At 49.3% G+C, this 18,946-nt stretch overlaps 5 protein-coding genes, 1 non-coding gene and 1 pseudogene across 6 annotated transcripts; 2 read left to right on the forward strand and 5 right to left on the reverse strand.

Annotated features, from left to right (window-relative positions):
• Window positions 1–23: 23 nt before the first annotated feature.
• Window positions 24–96, reverse strand: TRNAA-AGC. Its single transcript has one exon. It is a non-coding gene; the product is annotated as a tRNA-Ala (tRNA).
• Window positions 97–1,284, reverse strand: LOC9638611 (psbP domain-containing protein 1, chloroplastic). Its single transcript, XM_002988549.3, has 2 exons — window positions 694–1,284; window positions 97–348 (listed from the first exon to the last, which is right to left on the reverse strand). The coding sequence occupies exons 1-2, from the start codon at window positions 1,267–1,269 to the stop codon at window positions 133–135; spliced, it is 792 nt and encodes a 263-aa protein (XP_002988595.2). The 5' UTR covers window positions 1,270–1,284; the 3' UTR covers window positions 97–132.
• A 2,858-nt stretch (window positions 1,285–4,142) lies between these two features.
• On the forward strand, window positions 4,143–5,763 carry LOC9638612. Its single transcript, XM_002988469.2, has 2 exons — window positions 4,143–4,701; window positions 4,828–5,763. The coding sequence occupies exons 1-2, from the start codon at window positions 4,210–4,212 to the stop codon at window positions 5,680–5,682; spliced, it is 1,347 nt and encodes a 448-aa protein (XP_002988515.2). The 5' UTR covers window positions 4,143–4,209; the 3' UTR covers window positions 5,683–5,763.
• Window positions 5,731–8,473, forward strand: LOC112341712 (pentatricopeptide repeat-containing protein At3g12770-like). Its single transcript, XM_024662295.1, has one exon. It carries the CDS (start codon window positions 5,749–5,751, stop codon window positions 8,380–8,382), a length of 2,634 nt encoding a protein of 877 aa, XP_024518063.1. The 5' UTR covers window positions 5,731–5,748; the 3' UTR covers window positions 8,383–8,473.
• On the reverse strand, window positions 8,468–10,057 carry LOC9638070 (E3 ubiquitin-protein ligase makorin). The gene is made up of 6 exons (XM_024662298.1): window positions 9,958–10,057; window positions 9,809–9,896; window positions 8,907–9,739; window positions 8,770–8,839; window positions 8,620–8,708; window positions 8,468–8,565 (listed from the first exon to the last, which is right to left on the reverse strand). Exons 1-6 carry the CDS (start codon window positions 9,969–9,971, stop codon window positions 8,532–8,534), a joined length of 1,128 nt encoding a protein of 375 aa, XP_024518066.1. The 5' UTR covers window positions 9,972–10,057; the 3' UTR covers window positions 8,468–8,531.
• Window positions 10,058–10,121: 64 nt separating this feature from the next.
• LOC112340435 lies at window positions 10,122–11,478 on the reverse strand (annotated as a pseudogene).
• A 4,449-nt stretch (window positions 11,479–15,927) lies between these two features.
• LOC9638615 (alsin homolog) lies at window positions 15,928–18,261 on the reverse strand. The gene is made up of 3 exons (XM_002988553.2): window positions 16,796–18,261; window positions 16,481–16,739; window positions 15,928–16,336 (listed from the first exon to the last, which is right to left on the reverse strand). The coding sequence occupies exons 1-3, from the start codon at window positions 17,899–17,901 to the stop codon at window positions 16,172–16,174; spliced, it is 1,530 nt and encodes a 509-aa protein (XP_002988599.2). The 5' UTR covers window positions 17,902–18,261; the 3' UTR covers window positions 15,928–16,171.
• Window positions 18,262–18,946: the final 685 nt, after the last annotated feature.

The following is an 18,946-nucleotide window of genomic DNA, read 5'->3' on the forward strand; positions in this document are numbered from 1 at the left end:
TTAAGGAAAAAATAAAGATCGTTTGGAGATGCCGGGTATCGATCCCGGTGCCTCTCGCATGCTAAGCGAGCGCTCTACCATCTGAGCTACATCCCCGACGTGAGAATTCTCTCAAAACTTTTTAATGATGACTTAAATCTTGGAGATTTTAAAGGAATCCATTATCCTTCTAAGATCGTCACCCTCCAATGCGAACGTTCTTTCTGGCGCTTGGAGTCTTAACTGATAGAGTCGTTTGTTCTCCACGCCCAGCACCGAGATGTAGCGGCGATCCCACTCGATCTTCATGACGCGGTCTTGGGGAAGGATCGCCATCTGGTTGTTCGTGGCAAAAGATTTGGCGTTCACCTGCGATGAAGCGATCGAATTCATGGAGCTGTGAGCACAAATCTTTGACAAAAAGCTTGGCAAATCAACGACAAGAAGAAGAAACAAAAATTGGATCGTGGAAACAATGGAATGGCTTTCTGCAATGACAATCGAGAATCGCGCAAGCAAAACCCCAGAAGAAAAGGCGAAGAAGTAGTCACTGGAGAAGATTGGAAGAATCATCAAAGAAGAAAAGCAAAAGAAAGAATCGATCGAGCTAAAGGGAGATGCTAGAGAAATGATCAATGAAGAAAGAAGATGGTGGTAGCAAAAGAAAGAATCGATTGAGCTCGAGGAGAAGAACTGAGAAGGCCAAGAACTTACCTCCACTTCGTAGAGGAGGCGGCCATCGCCATCCACTCTGGATCGCGACGAGAGAACGTTGATCTCCCTGCGAACTCCCAGCCTCGTAGACATGAACTCCGTCGACAGCTGCTTGAGCAATCCCTGCGCGGCATCCTGTGGCAATCCCAGCTCCTCGATCGATTGGTATCGCGAGCTCGACGGCGAGCTCACGTCCACCGTCACCGATTCATCCAGATTCACGGGGCTCCGGAAGAAGCAATCGGCGCCGGCGCCGCGGACCTGGAACCACGATCCCGGATAGGAGAAGGAGTAGCCATCGAAAGGATCCTCGAACACCTTAAACCCTAGCTCCTCTCCTCCTTTCTCCGCTGCTAGCGCGAGATCTTGCTCTTGCAACCCGAGATTTCGATGGAGGATGGAGATCGCGAAGAATGTGGGAGGGAGAAGGATCGATCGGCGGGAAAATGGCGCTGGACCGCAAGAATCTCGACAAGAAGAAGAAGAGGAGGAGGAGCACCTGGGAGTGAAATGCGTCGCGTGTGCCCTGTGTGGCAATAACAAGAGTGAAGAGGCGGTCGCCATAGCCAGAGGCATATCCACGAAAGAAGAAGAAAATATCTCCTTTATAATGAAAAGTAAGCTGTCTCTAAATCATTCTGGTATATTCTAACCTAAACATTACCGTTGGATTAAGATAGACTATTTTAGGGTTTTAAAGGTAGCCTGTACAACTTTTATCTTCTGTTTTCACCTCGTTTATGTGCCTATAGGTGATCGATGGTCTGGGCCGGCTAGCATGAGAAGAAAAATTTAGGAGCAAACCAACAAGAAGAGAATCCTTACATTGCCAAACGCAAATCTTCGTGCCATGACTTTCAAGCCCGGATATCGTTTGTGGAGATTGTGAAGGATCCCGCAGATTTGGAAGGCAATCTTATATAGCGAAAGCCCTTCAATGGAACATTTTTCTGGAATTCCAAGTTTGTGAATCACCTGTCTCTCTTTGTGCTGCTGGATATGTTTTGGGAGGATATAAAGCAAGACTATCCAAATATGCCAGGAGGTGCTTTCAAACGGCCCTACAGGCGGACCAAGACTGAAATATGTACAATCAACAACAGGCCTACTCTTCTACTCCAGGGGTTAAGAGAGCGAGAATTTGGTCACTTCTCGTAAGCGGTTTGAGGCCTCTAGGACGGAGTTGTGTTTTTTCGTTGGAGCCTCTGGGAGTTGTGAGTTGTGAGTGTATTTTCGTTGGAGCCTCTGGGAGTTGTGAGTTTTCGTTATGAGTTGGCCTCTGAAAAGTATTGCATATATATATGTGTGTGTGTGGCCTCTCAGAGCATGCACCTCGTGATGAGGGTTCAAAGGACCTCCATTATGTTGCATTGACGCTTCTTGAGTTATATTCCTGGGACTGGGCCAATTTCTCCTACACCTTTGAGCTGTTGCATTGCTGGGCTTTTCATCGCCAGACTTTATATTTTCAAGGCATACAAGGAACTCCCTGAGGTGGTGGAGCTTTGTCCATTGAATCTCCTCGTACCTTCTTCATGGATTTGTCTGTTCTTTATTAATGAAACGATTGTGTGGGCCTTCTTCAAACAGTTGAAGGATAGATAGCCTGATCCTTTGGAGTATTTAACGAGGAGTCTTCTTACTCTTGTGAAGTCCAACGATGAGCAAGAACTCGGCCATGTTTTTGGTGTTTTCTTCATAAGCTAAGCACATTGAAAAAAGAAATCATGTAGTGGTCTTGGACGAGTGTCAAGTGGTGGCAAATTTGTTGGAGGACAGGTTTTTGAGTGTTACCACACAGACTCAGGGCCATTCGATGCTTGACATGCTACTGCTCACTCTATATGAAATCGGTTTTGACAGCGAAGTTATTATATCAGGCACTGGCAGACATCCCTTTCTGAAGGCTACAAGGCGATCAAAATCGAAGTCGGAGGTATCTGCAATCAGGCCCTCCGTATACCTTTTGAGTTTGTCAGCACTTCTAAACTCCCTGAATCCAGTGAAGTTGAAATGACTCAACCTATGCTTTGCCCATGTCACCTGGGGGGGTTCTATGTTACAGCTCTGCAAATTCTTTTAGAAGAGACTGAGAAAGAGCTTTCTCAGACGAAAATCAAAACAAGGAAAATTGAGACAGCTCTGGCGCTGTCAAAAATTGCGGCACACATCAGCCTTGTCTTGCTCAACTGCATCCGACTTGGAGAATCAGGCTATGACATCTTGGCAGTCTCTTCTCTATAAGTATGGCTGTAACTCCCTGGTGATTATCCCCGTAGAAGTCTTTCCTTGTGAAGCTCTAGAATCAAAGTTCGTGGTCTAACTGAGCTGGATTCCTCCAAAACCGGTTTCTCGTCTCCTGAGCAGCATTTTTAAAAGTGTCACCGCATCAATAATGGAAGAACTGCCGTGTTGTGTCCCTGCCAACTGCGGTATGGCCAACCCCCACCGTGGTACCCAGGCACCCAAGGAGGCCCGATAATCTTTTGTCTAACACTGCCACAAGCTATTCTAAAGATGATGGATGGATCACTGATGTTATGTACTAAGCTTGTAAGAACTCTCGATTTTAATGAGGACCTCGACAATTCAAAGTTTTTTGTAGCTTCTTTGGCTTCAGCATCATTGCCGTGAGCTTTGCTTCTTTCTGGCTGCCGCTTCCACCATATACACGTCTGTGTTCCTCTCTGTCGAGAGAAACCAAAGCTTGTTTAGTCATCAAGAACCGCTTGAAAGACACGATGGTTGGATCCTCAAGGATCCCTGGAATCCAGTGACGAGCTCACGTCCCAGGCTCGAAACACAAACATCCGCTCCTGGGCACTTGGGCGACGACCAACAACATCCTTCACCACCCTCCAGTTTATAGTGTCAACCAGAAACCCGTGGTAAGACTCCGTGTTCCCGGTGCAAAAGATCCGCCGGGCACTCGTCGTTCTCCCTCTTATCTAAGCAAAGTCGCCCAAAGTCTCGAAAGCTCTCCAGCATCGCCGGCTCAAGCGGCCGCTCCAGCTGACCATTGCCACGATCAAACACCACGGGCGATTGGGCTGTGGATGTGATAATTTGATAATGGGCATTCTACATCTTGATCCCAGGACGAGATGGACACTAGATCAAGTGATCAAGCATCCTTGGATCTTGGACAGTTCTCCAAGATCCAAAGAAGGTGTCCGATTTGGACAGTTTTGGAGAACTGTCCAAAATCCAAAGAAGCTACAGCTAAGACCAGAAGGTGGTAAGAAACAAAATTTACAATTTTGACGTGAGCACATTAAAGGTAAAATACTATAAACATGTTTATAATTTAAACAGAGGCAGCCGTTGGATGTAAAATTTCAACTAAAAAAATAAAAAAAGTCTAAAAGATGGCGTCAGTGTTTAACTTAATTATGTTTTAAGCTTATAACAACGATGGAGGAATTAGGGTTCCTTGGCGATAGTGATGCTCCAGCGAGAGAAAGGGGGGCGATATCGCCAAGTCTTCGATCGCTCATCGATGCGCCGGGAAGAAGGATGATTCTCAGCAGCCGCAGTTTCCTCTCGGCCCTGATTTGGTCCCTGGCGGCATGGATTCTCGTCATGCAGCTCTACATGGCGTTCTTCCCGCCCCAGCTCGTGCTCTTCGACGATCCTCGCTCGCACAGGCGCGGCGGCGGGAGCTTCGTCAGGACGGAGGAGCGGATGATGCGATCGCTGGGCGGCGGCGAGGGGAGGTACGAGAATCTCACAATGCTGGAGAAGGAAGAAATTTTCAAGGCTTCTTCCGCGAGGAATGTGTCGGATTTTCCAGACATTGGCCTCGTTCTAGATCCTGTCAATGCTCCAGCGCAGGATAGGAATTTTTTTTTCCCAGGAAGGCACTGGCTCGACTCCAGCGGGAATTCCATTCAAGCACATGGTGGAGGAATTCTTTATGTTCCAAGCACTGGAATTTTTTATTGGTATGGTGAGAACAAGGATGGTCCTACATACTACGCTCCCACGGAATACGAGTCTCTAGCCAGAGTAAGCATCTCTCTCTTTCTTTTTTCGTTAGATCTAGCTCTCGAGTGAGAAAAACTTTCTAGATCGAGAGAGTTTCCTTTCGTACAAAGATGGACTGATAGTTTTTTTTTTAATGAAAACTCACAGGTTGATCTCATTGGAGTGAGTTGCTACTCCTCCAAAGATCTCTGGCTCTGGAAGTACGAGGGACTCGTTCTCGAAGGTGACAAGGAAGACGAGAGCAGTGACTTATACTACAAGAACGTTTTGGAGAGGCCGAAAGTTATCTACAACGAACGAAGCCAGCAGTACGTGATGTGGCTACACATTGACAGTGCAAACTACACCAAAGCTTCGCTGGGTGTCGCTGTAAGTTCTCGACCGGAGGGGCCGTTTGAGTTCTTGGGAAGCAAGCAGCCTCACGCTTTCGAGAGCAGGGACATGACAGTGTTTAAGGACGAAGATGGCACGGCTTACGTCGTTTACTCCTCGGAAGGAAACAGTGCTCTACACATCACTCCGCTTCAAGACGACTATCTCGAGTTCCGGAACGTCATGTCGAGGGTGTTTGTGGATCAACACAGGGAAGCTCCAGCAGTTTTCAAGCATCGCGGGATTTACTACATGGTCACCTCCGATTGTACAGGATGGGCTCCAAACACAGCTTTGGTTCATGTAGCGGAAAACATGCTGGGACCTTGGGAGACTGCCGGGAATCCATGCGTGGGTGGAACGTCGTGGTTTAGATCGACGACTTTCTTCTCGCAGGGAAGTTTTGTTCTTCCGTTGCCTGGGCTTCCCAACACTTTCCTCTTCATGGCGGATAGGTGGAACTCTACAGAGTTGCGGCACTCGAGATATGTTTGGTTGCCACTTACGGTGGATGGACCGGTTGACGAGCCAGTGGAAGGCTTGTTTGAGTTCCCGTTTTGGTGGAGGGTCTCCATACGATGGTACTCGAGATGGAAGCTGCCGGTGGATTGGGAGAGGAACAAACAGTGACAGGGTCTCCATGTAGGGTTTATATATGGAGGAAAGGCAAGCGCAGGTGGAGAAAAATGCGAACGAATGAGGTGGGTCTTTTTGAGGGGGATCTTCAGGGCCTTCCACACCAAAAGAACTCCTCCGCCATCGTCACAGCTCGAGCTGACGACGAAGAAGAACAGCCGCGATGCGAAAGAGGTGCTCGAGAATTACGACAGTTTGAAGAAGCAGGGAGTGAAGCCCAGCATTTCTCTCATTGTCTCGGCGTTGAAGGCATGCAGCGGTTTGAAAGACTTGAAGAAGGGCATGAGGATCCATTCCGAGATCATAAGCAGTGGTAACGATGGAAACATCTTCGTTCAGAGCACACTCGTGGACATGTATTCCAAGTGTGGAAGCATGGCTGATGCCCGGCGGGTTTTCGACTCCATGTGTCATCCCAACGTTGTATCCTGGACGGTGATCATCTCGGGGTACGTTCAGTGTGGAGAGCCGGAGACTGCTCTCAAGCTTTTCGAGCTCATGCAGGAGAAAGGTGTGTCGCCTAACGAGCGAACATACGTTGCTGCGATCAGAGCCTGCTCTAGCCTTGGTACTCGAGAGGACGGAAAACAGGCTGATGGGAAAGTCACAAAGGCTGCTAGCTTGGAGACAGGCCGGTTGATACATTCCCAGCTTGCGAGCAAAGGCTACGAGCGTGACGCTTTTGTTGCGAGCTCTCTCGTGGATATGTACTCCAAGTGTGGAAGTATGGAGGATGCACGGAATGTCTTCGACAAGATGACAAGGCGGGACTTGATATCGTGGACTGCAGTGATTTTGGGCTATTCTCGAAGCGGTGATGGAGGACAGGCTCTGGATTTATTCTCGAGGATGCAAGACGAAGGCTTCGTGCCAGATCCTCGAACATTTCTGGCTGCTATCAACGCATGCACTAGCCTTGCGGCCAAGGAAGTGGGGAAACAGGTTCAAGGAAAGCTCGTGAAAGTCGAGTGTTTGGCTAGAGGCACTGCCATCCATTCTCAGCTTTCAAAATTTGGACATGACCGGTCTGATCTATTCGTGGCGAGTGGCTTGGTGGACATGTACGCTAAGTGTGGCAGCATGGTGGATTCCCGGCGAGTTTTCGAGGCGATGAAGCAGCGTAACCTGGTGTCATGGACTTCGATCATACTTGGCTACGCTCAGAGTGGAGAGCAACCAGAGCTGGCTCTCGATTTGTTTACTCGGATGCAAGCGGAAGGTTTTCAGCCCAATGCTAGGACTTTCGTCGCTACTTTGAAGGCCTGCTCAAGCTTGGGTGACAACAAAGAAGGCGAGAAACAGGCTACAGCGCTAGCGAAAGGACGACAAATTCACTTGCAGCTCTCAAAGCACGGGTACGAATCTGATACATTCGTTTCTAACTCTCTCGTGGATATGTATGCAAAGTGTGGAAGCATGACCGAGGCCCGTCAGGTTTTTGAAGGCATGAAAAGCCATACAGCAGTATCATGGAACGCGATCATCATGGGCTACGCTCAAGCTGGCGAAGGCGAGCAGGCTCTAGAGCTCTTCTCACGCATGAAAGAGAAGGGATTCGTGCCTGATGTTCCAACGTACGTCTCGGTACTCAAGGCTTGCAGCAGCCTGGCGGCTCTCGAGTCCGGAAGGAGAATCCACGACGAGCTCAGCAGTGCTGGATACGGAAAAGATGACTTGGTGGTGAACTCGCTGATCAGTCTCTACGGCAAGTGTGGCAGCCTGGTGGAAGCTCAGCAGGTGTTTGATTCAACGTCCAAGCGGGATTTGATAAGCTGGAGCGCTTTGATAGCAGGATATGGCTACCAGGGTGACACAAAGCAGGCTTTTGATCTCTTCGAGAGGATGCAAAACGAGGAACGCCTCCAGCCGGACGGTGTAACTTTCCTGTCGATCCTCACGGCTTGCAGCCACGCCGGGCTCGTGGACAGGGGCAAGGAATACTTCCAGGCGATGTGCTCTGACTACGTGATAATTCCCAGCATCGAGCACTACACTTGCATGGTCGACTTGCTGGGCCGGGCCAACCATCTCGACGACGCGGTGGCGATGGTGCGAGGCATGCCTTACGAGCCAAACTCGACCGTGTGGATGACGCTGCTGGGGGCTTGCCGGAAGTGGAAGAACGCAAAGATTGGAAAGGTGGCGTTTGAGTCGCTGGTGAGGATCGACGAGAAAGATGGCGCTGCGTACGTTCTCATGGCGGACACTTACGCGAGCCTCGGGTTGTGGGAGGAGAGCGCGAGAGTAAACGCGATGAGGAGGAATACGAAGGCTTGGAAGAAGCAGGGACAGAGCTGGTGGGTCGATCGCGCCGGGAAGATCCACAGGTTTGGAGCTGGAGACTCGACGCATCCACAGATCGAGGAGATTCGCGCGAGGATGAGAGAAGTGGTGGCTCGGATCAAGGAGGAAGGCTACGTTCCCGACGTGAGCAGTGTGCTGTATAACATCAGCGACGAGGACAAGGAGGCTGCGCTGTGTGGACACAGCGAGAAGCTGGCGATCGGGTGTGCGCTCGTCAACTCGGCTCCAGGGACGAGCGTGAGGATCGCCAAGAACTTGCGAGTTTGCGAGGATTGTCACAAGGCCACGGAGATTATATCGAGAGTGGAGCGGCGAGTGGTGGTGTGTAGAGACGCGAACAGGTTCCACGAGTTTAGAGATGGCAAGTGCTCATGTGGTGGATTTTGGTGAGTGGAAAAAATGACAAGTTTTTTCACTCTTGTTATGTTCAATTCCGATTGACAACCAACTCAAAAAAAGAAACAAGAACATCAAGTTGAGATATCCTCTTCTTCTTTACATATGTTCTTCTTTTTTTAAAATAAAGGATCTTATCTCGTTCATTTTTTCAAGTTTGTCAGGAAATCTGATAGCCTGTTTCCAAAGGATCACGTTAGAGCTCAAGAACAAGGAAATCACTTGTTTCACCTGATATTTTTTGCAATTACAGTGGTTCCCTCCGCGGTTCCCAGGTGCCGGAGCTTCACTTCTTCCTTTGTACCATCACCATAAGCGTGCTGCGAAATCAATCCACACAAACTTAGCTCGATGGAAACTTAACGAAGAACAAAACTTTACCCTGTAGAAGCAGCTAGTTCCAAACGGACAAGTGCTATTTCCATATTCAAAATACTTACAGTCGATCGAACTAGCAGCGAGAAAAACGAAGTAAGCTACTTGGAAACCAAGATCAAGAAAGAAAACGATAGACATACCTGAGCTTGTTCTTATATCCGTTTACAATCTCTTCCTTCTCCTCCGTGTTGGAATACCAAACAACGCTGGGAATCACGTAATGCGATGAAACTCGGCAAATCGGACAAGCTCGAACGATGGTTTCCAGATCCATGCCGGGGCGAGTGCCACCTCTCCAATCTCGTATACACGCGATGCAAAACGGATGATCACACCCGGACAAGATCCCAAACTTCCGGTCGGACATGGAAGGCTTGGAAAGAACACGCTCCAAACAAACGCTACACTCGATGTCCTGGCTCATGCGGAGTAACTCGAGACGCTTCTGGCTACGCACACACTGCTCCCTGTGTTCTTCCCTCTCGGCCTCTCGAAAGGGATGCAAGCAATGCTTACCGCAGCTCTCGCACAGATCGCCATGGAGATTGGAGCACGAGTCTCCATAGGGGCAGTAGCCGGCGGCGGCGAAAGAACAGATGGGACGATCGGCCAGATCCAAGCTTGCGGTGTCTGGAGCTTGGAACTCTTCCCAGGGATCCGGCTCGAAGGTGTCGAAGGTAGCGAGAGATGGCGATGGAGCTGGAGGAGGGACTAGGGGACGCTCTTGCCAGGCGTTTAGAAGAGGCGATGGAGCTGGCGGAGAGGTGGTGGTGGCGGTGGTGGAGGTGGTCGCGGAAGAGCTGGGAGCTTGCGAAAAAACTGTTTTTGGAGATGGATGATCTTCGGTGGAAGATGGAGATGGAGCGGGATTAAACGGTGGAACAAATGGAAGCTTTGGGCGAGGGAGTCTTACGTGCTCGTAGCGGCAGCGGCTGCCATAGGAGCAAACACCGCGCTGGTAAAACGTACAAATCTGCGAGGAAAAACGCCCGAGAAAAAACCAAGAACAAATGGAATTGGGGATCGAACAGAAAGAGCTTACGTTGCTGGATGGATCGTCGAAGCTGTGGGAGAATTGGCAGGAATCGCCCTTGAGGCACGCGCCGTGGAGATAATACTTGCAGAGAATTCTACATTGGATCAATCAATTAGCTGGAAAAACGAGAGATTTCTTCTGGGCGGGGCGCGCACCTGTGCTGCGGCATCACCGCGACGAAGAACCCTACGACCTAATTCCCTAAAGGTAAAAAGTATTAACCACTTATAGACTATAGTTTGAGAATTGGCTGGAAATCCTTTATATGACAAAGAAGAAGATTAATTACATACCACATCGTCTCTACCTCTAACATCTCTTTGGGATGAGATTGCTTTTTCAACACTCCTTTATTGTTTTATGAGTTCCAGGCCTTTCTAAGCGCTGCTCTTCCAAGCTGAGAGAGGCAGCGAGGAAGTCAAACGCCATGTACTAGTTATATGGGCGTCGCTGTACCTCTCGCCCTTGACGGAATCAGCCGAAACTACGCTCTTGACCTCGTCGATATCTTCCTTGGAGAGAGTGACTCGGAGAGAAGCTCGGTTCTCTTCGAAGTTTTGGAGCTTGGTAGTCCTGGAATGGGAACAACGTCGTCGCCTTGGTGTTGGACCCAGGCAAGAGCAAGCTGCCCGGGACTGCACTTCTTCCTCGCAGCTATCTTGCAGAGCTTCTCGTACAAAATCTTGTTGTGCGCCAAGTTCTCTCCCTGGAACCTTGGAACCGTCTGTATCAAATAGACAAGCGCTTTAGAACCTTACAAGCTTCTTGCAAGAACAATACTTTGCGGAAATCGTCATCGCCAATCTCTTCCACCACAGCCTTCCCTGAGAAGAAGCCTCGTCCGAGTGGACTATAGCTAACAATGCCAATCCCAAGCTCCCTGATTTTTACAAGAAAGACCATCTCAATGAATGAAGCAGCGATGTTTCACTAGGAGAAGTTACCTGCAAGTTGGAATGATCTCCTCCTCGACATCTCGGGTCCAAAGAGACCACTCGATCTGAACAGCGGTGATCGGATGAACCGAATGAGCTCGACGAATATCAGCGGCTGATGCTTCCGAGAGCCCCAAGTACTTCACCTTTCCCTCCTTGACGAGCTCTTTCATCGCTCCCACCTTCACGGAGCAATCGATATAAGTTACCATGAACGGACACAAAGTTCTATACAACTCTTACTGTGATTTCGATTGGAACTTTGGGATCGACCCGGTGCTGATAGTAGAGATCAATGCAGTCGATCTCGAGCCTCTTCAAGCTGGCCTCGCAAGCAGCACGAACATGAGCCGGATCCCCCCGAATTGTGACATTGCTGTTCCAGTTTTCATGGTCGAAAGCTATTGCAAACTTGGTCGCGATTTGGACCTTGTCACGAATTCCTTTGATCGCCTGCCACGAATTAGTGAGAACTTCCACACACTTTCATCGATTGCGTATACCTTTCCGACGAGGATCTCGTTGGTATACGGTCCATAGACATCGGAAGTGTCGAGAAAAGTGACCCCCGATTCAACAGCCTTGCGGATGAGATCAATCATCTCCGGCTCAGGCTTTTGAGGGCCGTAACCATCGATGGACATTCCCATGCACCCCAATCCCTGCTTTGAGACTTCCAGGCCTTGAGAGCCAAGCTTCACCTTTGGAACTTCCATAGCCATGATGTATACTGGAGATTTGTGCTCATATCGCTTACATATATATATATATATATATATATATATATATACTGCTTTGAGGGTTTCGCATTTGCTTCCTTTGCACCTTCCTCGAAAACGCATGATCTTAAGTTAAGGAAATTAATAATATAGAACGACCGCCTTTTAGAGAAACTTCAAACTGATGAGATATATATATGACCCTGGCACTATCAATAATTTAGTGAAATCTTTGGAGTCCAAAAGTGTGCTTCGAAGTAACTGTGATGCATGACTGGCTTAGTCTAGTCTCACGAGAAGTCGTCTCATCTAACAAAATATCAAACTCATCTTGATTAAAACTAGAAAAACTGGGACGACCGGCCAGATCCAAGCTTGCGGTATCTGGAGCTTGGAACTCTTCCCAGGGATCCGGCCTAGCGGACGCTCTTGCCAGGTGTTTAGAAGAGGTAACTTCGTGGGCAACGGAGCTGGCCGAGAAGTGGTGGTGGCGGAAGAGCTAGGAGTTTGCGAAAAAATTATTTTTGGAGATGGATGATCTTCGGTGGAAGATGGAGATGGAGAGGGATTAACCGGTGGAACAAATGGAAGATTTTGGCGAGGGAGTCTTACGTGCTCGTAGCGGCAGCGGCTGCCATAGGAGCAAACACCGCTCTGGTAAAACGTACAAATCTGAGAGGAAAAACGCCCAAGCAAAAACCAAGAACAAGGGCTTGTTTTTCACATATTTTTCTTCTCCACTTGGCTAGATCTCCCGCCAGGAATTGCTCAATCCCCTTTCCAGTTGGAATCAATCTGCACGCGCATTGGAGCAATTTGCGCAAGAATCGCAGTATACTCTCATGATTTTCTTTTAAGAAACATTCCAGCTCAGGTCTCCAACTTCAAGCAAAATTCTCAGTACACTTTGTCGCTGGCAACCCGAGTTATATATATACGTCCATTTGGAAGACAGATACTTGATGTGGTTCAAAGTCGGTAGAAGTGGAAAATCTGTAACTTCACCAAAATCCCGCCACGTGTACGACACTTCATCAGTTAATTGCCACGTCACCAGTTAAATATAGGACGGCCCAGATCGCTTAAAGATCGACGGCTTTGATTTGCCCAAAGTGGACGGCTCAGATTGTGTATAAAAGAACGGTCCAGATTGTTTTAAACACACGGTCTAGATTTTACATCTAAGGACGGCCCAGATTTTATCTAGCACATTGAGGATCCATGTAGCTTGGCATTCTTGAGCTTGACCTCACGCCACCTGAAAGGAGAAGACAAAGGTAAGTCAAGAGAAACAACAAAACAAGTAAAACTTAACCTGGAGTGAACAATTTGCGGAGCTTGAGAGCAGCTTGAAGTCTCCACCGTCTCAGTTGAGTTGGAACTGGACACAGACATTGATTCCACTCTCGGCATATCTGCTCGAGGAAGATAAAAAAGATAGAAGATCAGAAGTTTGACAAAACTGGAAGAGAGATTGTCATACTTACTTCGATTCTCCTAACGATCAACTTCCAGGACGAAAAGGCGAAGCCAAGGACGAGAGCTTTCCAACAATCTTGCCGCTGATCAAGTCCCGGATGCACGCTACGAGTATCAGAGGCGCTAGGGTTTTGAGGAGTCGTCAGGAGGCTCGGGGTAAGTTCTTTTGTGAGATCCTCACAACGTTCATAGCTCAAACTCACTGCAGTGGAGGGAGGCCTTGAACAAGCTCGTGCCTTTGCTGTATCAACACGAGGCGGATGAAACAGAGGCCAACCTCGAATCCTCCTCCTCTAGCGCCCAGAGTAGGACGGAGGAGGCGCTCGCCAATGCAGGGGAACACCCCCTCGCACGGGCCAGAGTGTTCGTGCCCTTCATACGAAAACGACCAGACAGGAGAGATTCCTTGGACTGCGACAGCTATAACCAGGAAACCTCGCAGTTTCACGGCCATCTGACGAGCAGGTGGCAGAGCATGGGGCGGAGCATGGTACCGGGTATGGCATGTCCCATGGTAGATTTCTCGAGCGAGCATGAGTGGCTGCCTAAAGAGGACAATCCTTACAGTCTCGGTCGGCAAGGCTCTACTAGAGTGGACAGGACCCCCAGCGCGAGGCAGAGCGACATCACGCTTGACAGCTTTCAGAACTTCTGGGCAAGCAAGAGGGGCGTCGTCCTGGAGGCTCTTCCCGAGGAATGCCTGACCCAAGGAGTGACGGATGAATATGTGAAATCGTATAAAAAGCAGTGTAGTCTGTTCGTGGAGCTTGCCAAGGCTATAGCTGCTGCAGAAGGGGTGCACGTTGACATTACGTGGGGCTCAGAAGGCGCTGAGGACCCTGTTTTTGAGGGAGGTACTCCAGAAGGCCAGACAGTTTCTTCAAAATCGGCGATACATGGATCGGTATAGAGTTGAAGACTACAAAGGGTGATAGCCACAAGATTGCCGAGTTATTCTTGGTAACGTGTTGTGGAGGCGGAGAAGCAGATCCGAGCTGTTCTACACGTTCCAGAATGAAGTCCTTGGCCTTGTCGGGAACGGCATCGGCGTGCAATGCGTGAGGCAGATCCATGCTTATGGGCGGCGCGTGAAAACTTATGACCGGTCGCTGCTTCCACTTGCGAATGTGGATTTGGAACCAGGAGATTCCTACGTGATAGACAAGGAGTCACCGTCTCTGGAGTGGGTGGCCGCTGCTCTTTATCGGGTAGTGATGACCAATGCGTCCAACATGAGTGCTCGTGGCGAAATGGACCAGGACGGCTTCCACTGCAAATACGGCAGCCTCAAACTCCTGACCCGGGTCGGCAACGACTATCTCCAGCTTGCAAGCGTGACAAGAGTCGCCAAGGAAGTTATGGTAACTGCTACCCGGAACAACAGGATATCCGTGGTTATGAAAGTCTTGTGGGAAGGCGAAGTGTGGTGAAGTTGGCCACAGAAGCAGAGGCACGCAGCAAGGCCCTTGAGGAACCTGACGAGCTCCCTACTGGAGGCTGGGAAAGGTGGTTCCAGACGGCCCCAGCATGTCGATCCTCACGCCGGGCTAGAGTTCTTCGAATCGATGGAGCGGCGATTTGGGAGATGGAGCACTAAGTCGAGGATGGCGAGGAAGATGCCATTCGCGGCAAATGCGGTGATTGTGCTGGCGGCGTGTCGGAAGTGGCGGCGCGTGGAGATTGGCGAGGTTGCGTTTGAGGTTTTGATCGATCTGGGCGAGCGGCATGCTGCAATCTATCTCCTCATGGCTGGGGGGTGGGCGGATCGAGAGCAATGCGATCGTTGTTTCATGCAATTCAATACCCAAGTTACCAGTTCAACCATGTGTGAGCGAAGTCAAACCGCGCCGACAGCAGAAAGATCGAATCCTTCACTCATAATTAAGAAACTATAACGATTTGAGAACTGCAAAATTTACGTCTCCCTGAACGATTCTTCAGTCAAGAGTTTCACGCCAACTCTCCGATTCCGGCTACACTTTTGTATGCAGCAATCGGAGTGGCTCGCAATCCATAGCCAACACTGGCTTCTCCGCCCTGAATTATGCTATCTTCTTTTCGCTCAGCTTCATGCAGCATATTTGTGGGGAGCACCTTCTGTTGTCCCGCCACGAAGCTCCAGCCAAGTCTGTTCACACCACAGGCAACGGAATCAAGAAAAGAGAAAGGACAGCAACTTACTTGCGCAGTAGCAGCCGGTAAAGGTGACGTCCGTGCTCCTCGATGAGAGATGTCACGATCGCAGTCCTGATTTGCAGAACCTCAAACTCATCACCAGGCACAGCAGCATCGCATCTTGAGGCAGCAATAAAGCAAGCTCTCCTCGTCGTGCACCACGTCCGTGGACCTCCCCCCACAAAAGTAACAATCCGGGGGCATCTCCCAGTTGGGGATTTTGGGTATACCATACACCACCTCCAAACTTGGCCAGGCTTTGTCCACCACGCGTACCAGGCTCGAAAATGGACAACTGCAGGCCAGACACCCAGTCTATCAAGCTGTAGACACTATCCTTGATAGACTTGGGCTCCATCTTGGACTTGGAGATTTTAAATTGGTTTTAATTTAAGAAAATACAAAATCCATGTATCAACTGTGTGATTAAAAGTTTTAAACCATAGTTGTTAAGAAAATAAATCACAACCATTCAAAACCTAGAATCCAAGCTGTTAATATAGCATAAAATAGAATATGCTCAAACTCCCAATGAGCAAACCAAAAAACACAAATTTTTAAACTGGAATAATAATTCTTTTATTTATTGATTGCTATCTTGGAGAGATTTCTTCTGGGCGGGATCACCGTGACGAAGAACCGTACGACCTAATTCCCTAAAGGTCAAAACTATTTAACCTGGTTTTAGGGCTTTTCCTCTTTTGTTTCCCGCCACCTTTTCATCCAAAGCTTATGTTTAGAGTTCCGTTTCCAACCAAAGGAAACAGAGTATATTCCAAGAAAAAAGGTATCATTTAAAAGGTAAAAAGAGGTATTATTAAGCTAATTAATTTGGTTTATTAATTAGTAAAAAGGAGAGAAAAACCACAAAAAGGGGGGGAAAAACGAAACAAAAGAGCCGGTTCTCATCACCTCGGGAATGACGCTGATCATAGCAGAGTTCCTCCGCTACAGCTTCATAAAAAAAAAAGAGAGAAGAAAACAAAAAGAGAGAGAGAGGACTCCATTTTTCTTTTTTGCGCTTCTAGAGTCGTCATGTACAGTGTCGTTGTGATGAGATTTCACACGTTGAGGATGACCGAAGCAACCTTGTCCTTCCTTTGGACGGCCTTGACCGCGGCCACTCTCGCAGCGTTTGCTGCTTTGTTCGCGGCCGCCACGGCCTTGTTGACGCGATCATCCACTCGCGGAACGTCCAGGGCTTTCTTCCCAGCTCGTCTCGCTTCCTGGAAGCAAGAGCTCGATTAGATCCGATCGAGAAAGCTAAATCTTCGCACTTGGCTGCTACTAAGACTCGAAGAACTCGAAGAAAGAAGACGAGTTTGCTACTAAGACTCGAAGGACTTGAACAACGTGAGAGAGGAGTTTACCTGGACGACGTTGAGAACTTTGGCGTGGCTTACGGCCGTCGAGGAACCTGGAGCCGGGTTCAGTGTGCTGGGAACCTCCAATGCACCGCAGTTCCAGTGGCCGGCCTGCGTCTCGCCGTTTCGAAACGTGTAGAGTCCCAGGCCTTGCTTGCGGCCTTCGTGCCAGGCACCCTCGTACAAGTGCCCGTTCGCAAAGTGGTAGACTCCATAGCCATGCATCTTGTCGGCGAAGTACTCGCCAGCGTAAGTATCACCGTTCCTGGAACAAAGCCAAAAGAAAGGTTGGAAGAAACTTTCTCGGACGATCAAGCTTACCTGAATCTGTAGTAGCCAAAACCATGCTTCATCCCACGCTTAAACTCCCCCACGTACCGACTTCCATCCTCGCAAGTCTGGACGCCATAGCCGTGACTTTGGCCTCCACACCACTCCCCGGAGTAGACATCTCCCGTGTAGAATCTGTAAACTCCATAGCCGTCTCTCAATCCTTGCCTGTACTGCCCCCGGTACCGGCTTCCTCTAGCCCAAGTCTCGACGCCATAGCCGTCATACTTCCCATCCACCCAGTCTCCCTCGTATTTCCCACTCAAGTAGAAGTAGTAGACACCACTTCCCGAGAATCTTCCCTGGTAGAACTCACCTTCATACACGTCTCCGTTGCTGTATCTCTGCACGCCTTCGCCAAAAAGCCGGCTTTTCTCGATCCTCGGCTTGGAACCGATAGTCCAGGTGATTGTCGGCCCACCAGCAGTAGCAGCCGAGGAAGAATTCGAGCACCTCTTGTCCCTGTGATCGTCCAGGAAAATCCCCAGCGGCCGCAGGAGCATCCCATTCAGCCGGCTGTGCGCCAAGATGGTCCGAAGCACGTAGAGCGAGTGCGACTTGGAGGAGACGAAGTGGACGAGAGCCACCCTCGCGCAGAAGGCCAGAGCCGCGAAGAAGAGCAGCATCGCGAGAAAATCCAGCCAGAAGCTCCCAGTGCTGGAGCCCGAGTAAGAAGAACTGGCGCTGGTGGATAAGCCCAAGCTCGAGGAAGACGAAGATGGAATGCTCGTAAACTTCCAGTACCACCACACGAAAGGGACGAGGACGAGCACCACTGGAGGTAGCAAGAGCTGGAACTCAAACCGGGTGCCTCTTTGATGAAAGCCCACTATATCCTGTCCTCGCGGAGTCTGGTCGACCTCTGGCAAGAATCCACCGCCGCTACGCCCACCACCACTACCACCACCACCACTACCGCCGCCGCCGCCACCTACATCGCTGCTCAAAGAGGAGGAAGAGCCCACTGTGAGCTCCGATAAGCACGAGAGGCTATCAATCCCGGCCTTGACAGTCGGCGAGCGGCACAGCGATGGAGAGCGTCCTATCTTGGAGATTATCAGTGATTTTCCAGTCGCCGATGGAGACTCGATCTCCATTCTTCTAGCTCTTGGATTTTCCCCTCAAGACACCATAATCCGCTGCCCTGTGCATCCTAGAATCCCTCTAGCTCCTCCTACCTCGCATTCTTGGCCGATGATCCAGCGCTGGAATCGTGGCAAGCTCGCGCATTCCAGGAGAGGGAGAAGCAAACACACCTCCACTGTAGCAACCCTAAAACAACGAAGACGATCGCGATTCGCGATTGCGTCGCTGGCTTGTCACTGCCAATACTGCCGCGCCGATCCAGGAACCCTAGGCGGCGACCTGCGCGCGCCAGGAGAATCTCTTGCGCGCCCTCGCGTTGCTCGCGAGTGATTCTCTCCCTCGTTTTTTTCCAGCAAAGAAAGAAGCTAAAATGGTAAGAAAATCCTCTTTTCACCTGATTAGTAAAACCGTTTGCCACTTAGCGGGGTGAATATGCCGCGGAACATGCTCTCAATTATGCCGCTTGCCAGCGTGGCCGATAGCGACTTAAGATTAATCAATATGATTGGATGGTTTGGAAGAAATTTTTCTCCTACGTTTTGTATGATACTATCGACCTGGGCCTACTTTCTAAGGTTGAAAGAATCTAGGATTCAAATAATAAGAATATCTGATCATCAAAGGTTCTATATAAAATATCTACTGGTAGTATACAAGTTTTATAATAATATTATAATGTAAAGGTTAACTAAAAGATAACACAAATTGGCCTTTAAGCCCTTGAAGAGAGAATTAGGGCTTTAGGTTTCTAGCATGGCGGGAGGCGATGGCTCAGGTCAGTGTGATGGGATCCATGTCCTTTTCCTGGCGGCGCATTCCTAGCTATTGCAATCCTCGCAGTGGACAGACGCCTCACGGATTTGGAGAAGACGCAATTGCGGCGCAACAAGTTCGCGCTCAAGATCGGCTTTGGCCTCTTTTTCGCTGTAAATATCGTCTTGATTGGTAAGCATTTTCATTTCTAGGCGGGAGTCCTATGCAAAAGTGGTTTTTCTTTCGAATCTTATATTTTTTGGAGCAGGGCATGCTTTAGTGACTGATCCAAAGTCTGTTTAT

Source organism: Selaginella moellendorffii, unplaced genomic scaffold, assembly GCF_000143415.4.
Source record: "Selaginella moellendorffii unplaced genomic scaffold, v1.0 SELMOscaffold_89, whole genome shotgun sequence".
Classification (NCBI taxonomy): Eukaryota; Viridiplantae; Streptophyta; class Lycopodiopsida; order Selaginellales; family Selaginellaceae; genus Selaginella; species Selaginella moellendorffii.

What these genes read in the sequence shown, in the direction of transcription:
- LOC9638611 (XM_002988549.3), bottom strand. Translation starts at nt 1,269, where the DNA reads ATGCCTCTGGCTATGGCGACCGCCTCTTCACTCTTGTTATTGCCACAC. An exon ending in GCCTCCTCTACGAAGTGGAG is followed by an intron (nt 349 to 693) that starts GTAAGTTCTTGG and finishes GCTTCATCGCAG; the next exon opens with GTGAACGCCAAATCTTTTGC.
- LOC9638612 (XM_002988469.2), top strand. Translation starts at nt 4,210, where the DNA reads ATGATTCTCAGCAGCCGCAGTTTCCTCTCGGCCCTGATTTGGTCCCTG. An exon ending in AATACGAGTCTCTAGCCAGA is followed by an intron (nt 4,702 to 4,827) that starts GTAAGCATCTCT and finishes GAAAACTCACAG; the next exon opens with GTTGATCTCATTGGAGTGAG.
- LOC112341712 (XM_024662295.1), top strand. Translation starts at nt 5,749, where the DNA reads ATGAGGTGGGTCTTTTTGAGGGGGATCTTCAGGGCCTTCCACACCAAA.
- LOC9638070 (XM_024662298.1), bottom strand. An exon ending in GAACTAGCTGCTTCTACAGG is followed by an intron (nt 8,709 to 8,769) that starts GTAAAGTTTTGT and finishes TTGATTTCGCAG; the next exon opens with CACGCTTATGGTGATGGTAC. An exon ending in GTAATTGCAAAAAATATCAG is followed by an intron (nt 8,566 to 8,619) that starts GTGAAACAAGTG and finishes CTTTGGAAACAG; the next exon opens with GCTATCAGATTTCCTGACAA.
- LOC9638615 (XM_002988553.2), bottom strand. Translation starts at nt 17,901, where the DNA reads ATGGAGATCGAGTCTCCATCGGCGACTGGAAAATCACTGATAATCTCC. An exon ending in TTTGGCTACTACAGATTCAG is followed by an intron (nt 16,740 to 16,795) that starts GTAAGCTTGATC and finishes GCTTTGTTCCAG; the next exon opens with GAACGGTGATACTTACGCTG. An exon ending in AAGTTCTCAACGTCGTCCAG is followed by an intron (nt 16,337 to 16,480) that starts GTAAACTCCTCT and finishes TCTTGCTTCCAG; the next exon opens with GAAGCGAGACGAGCTGGGAA.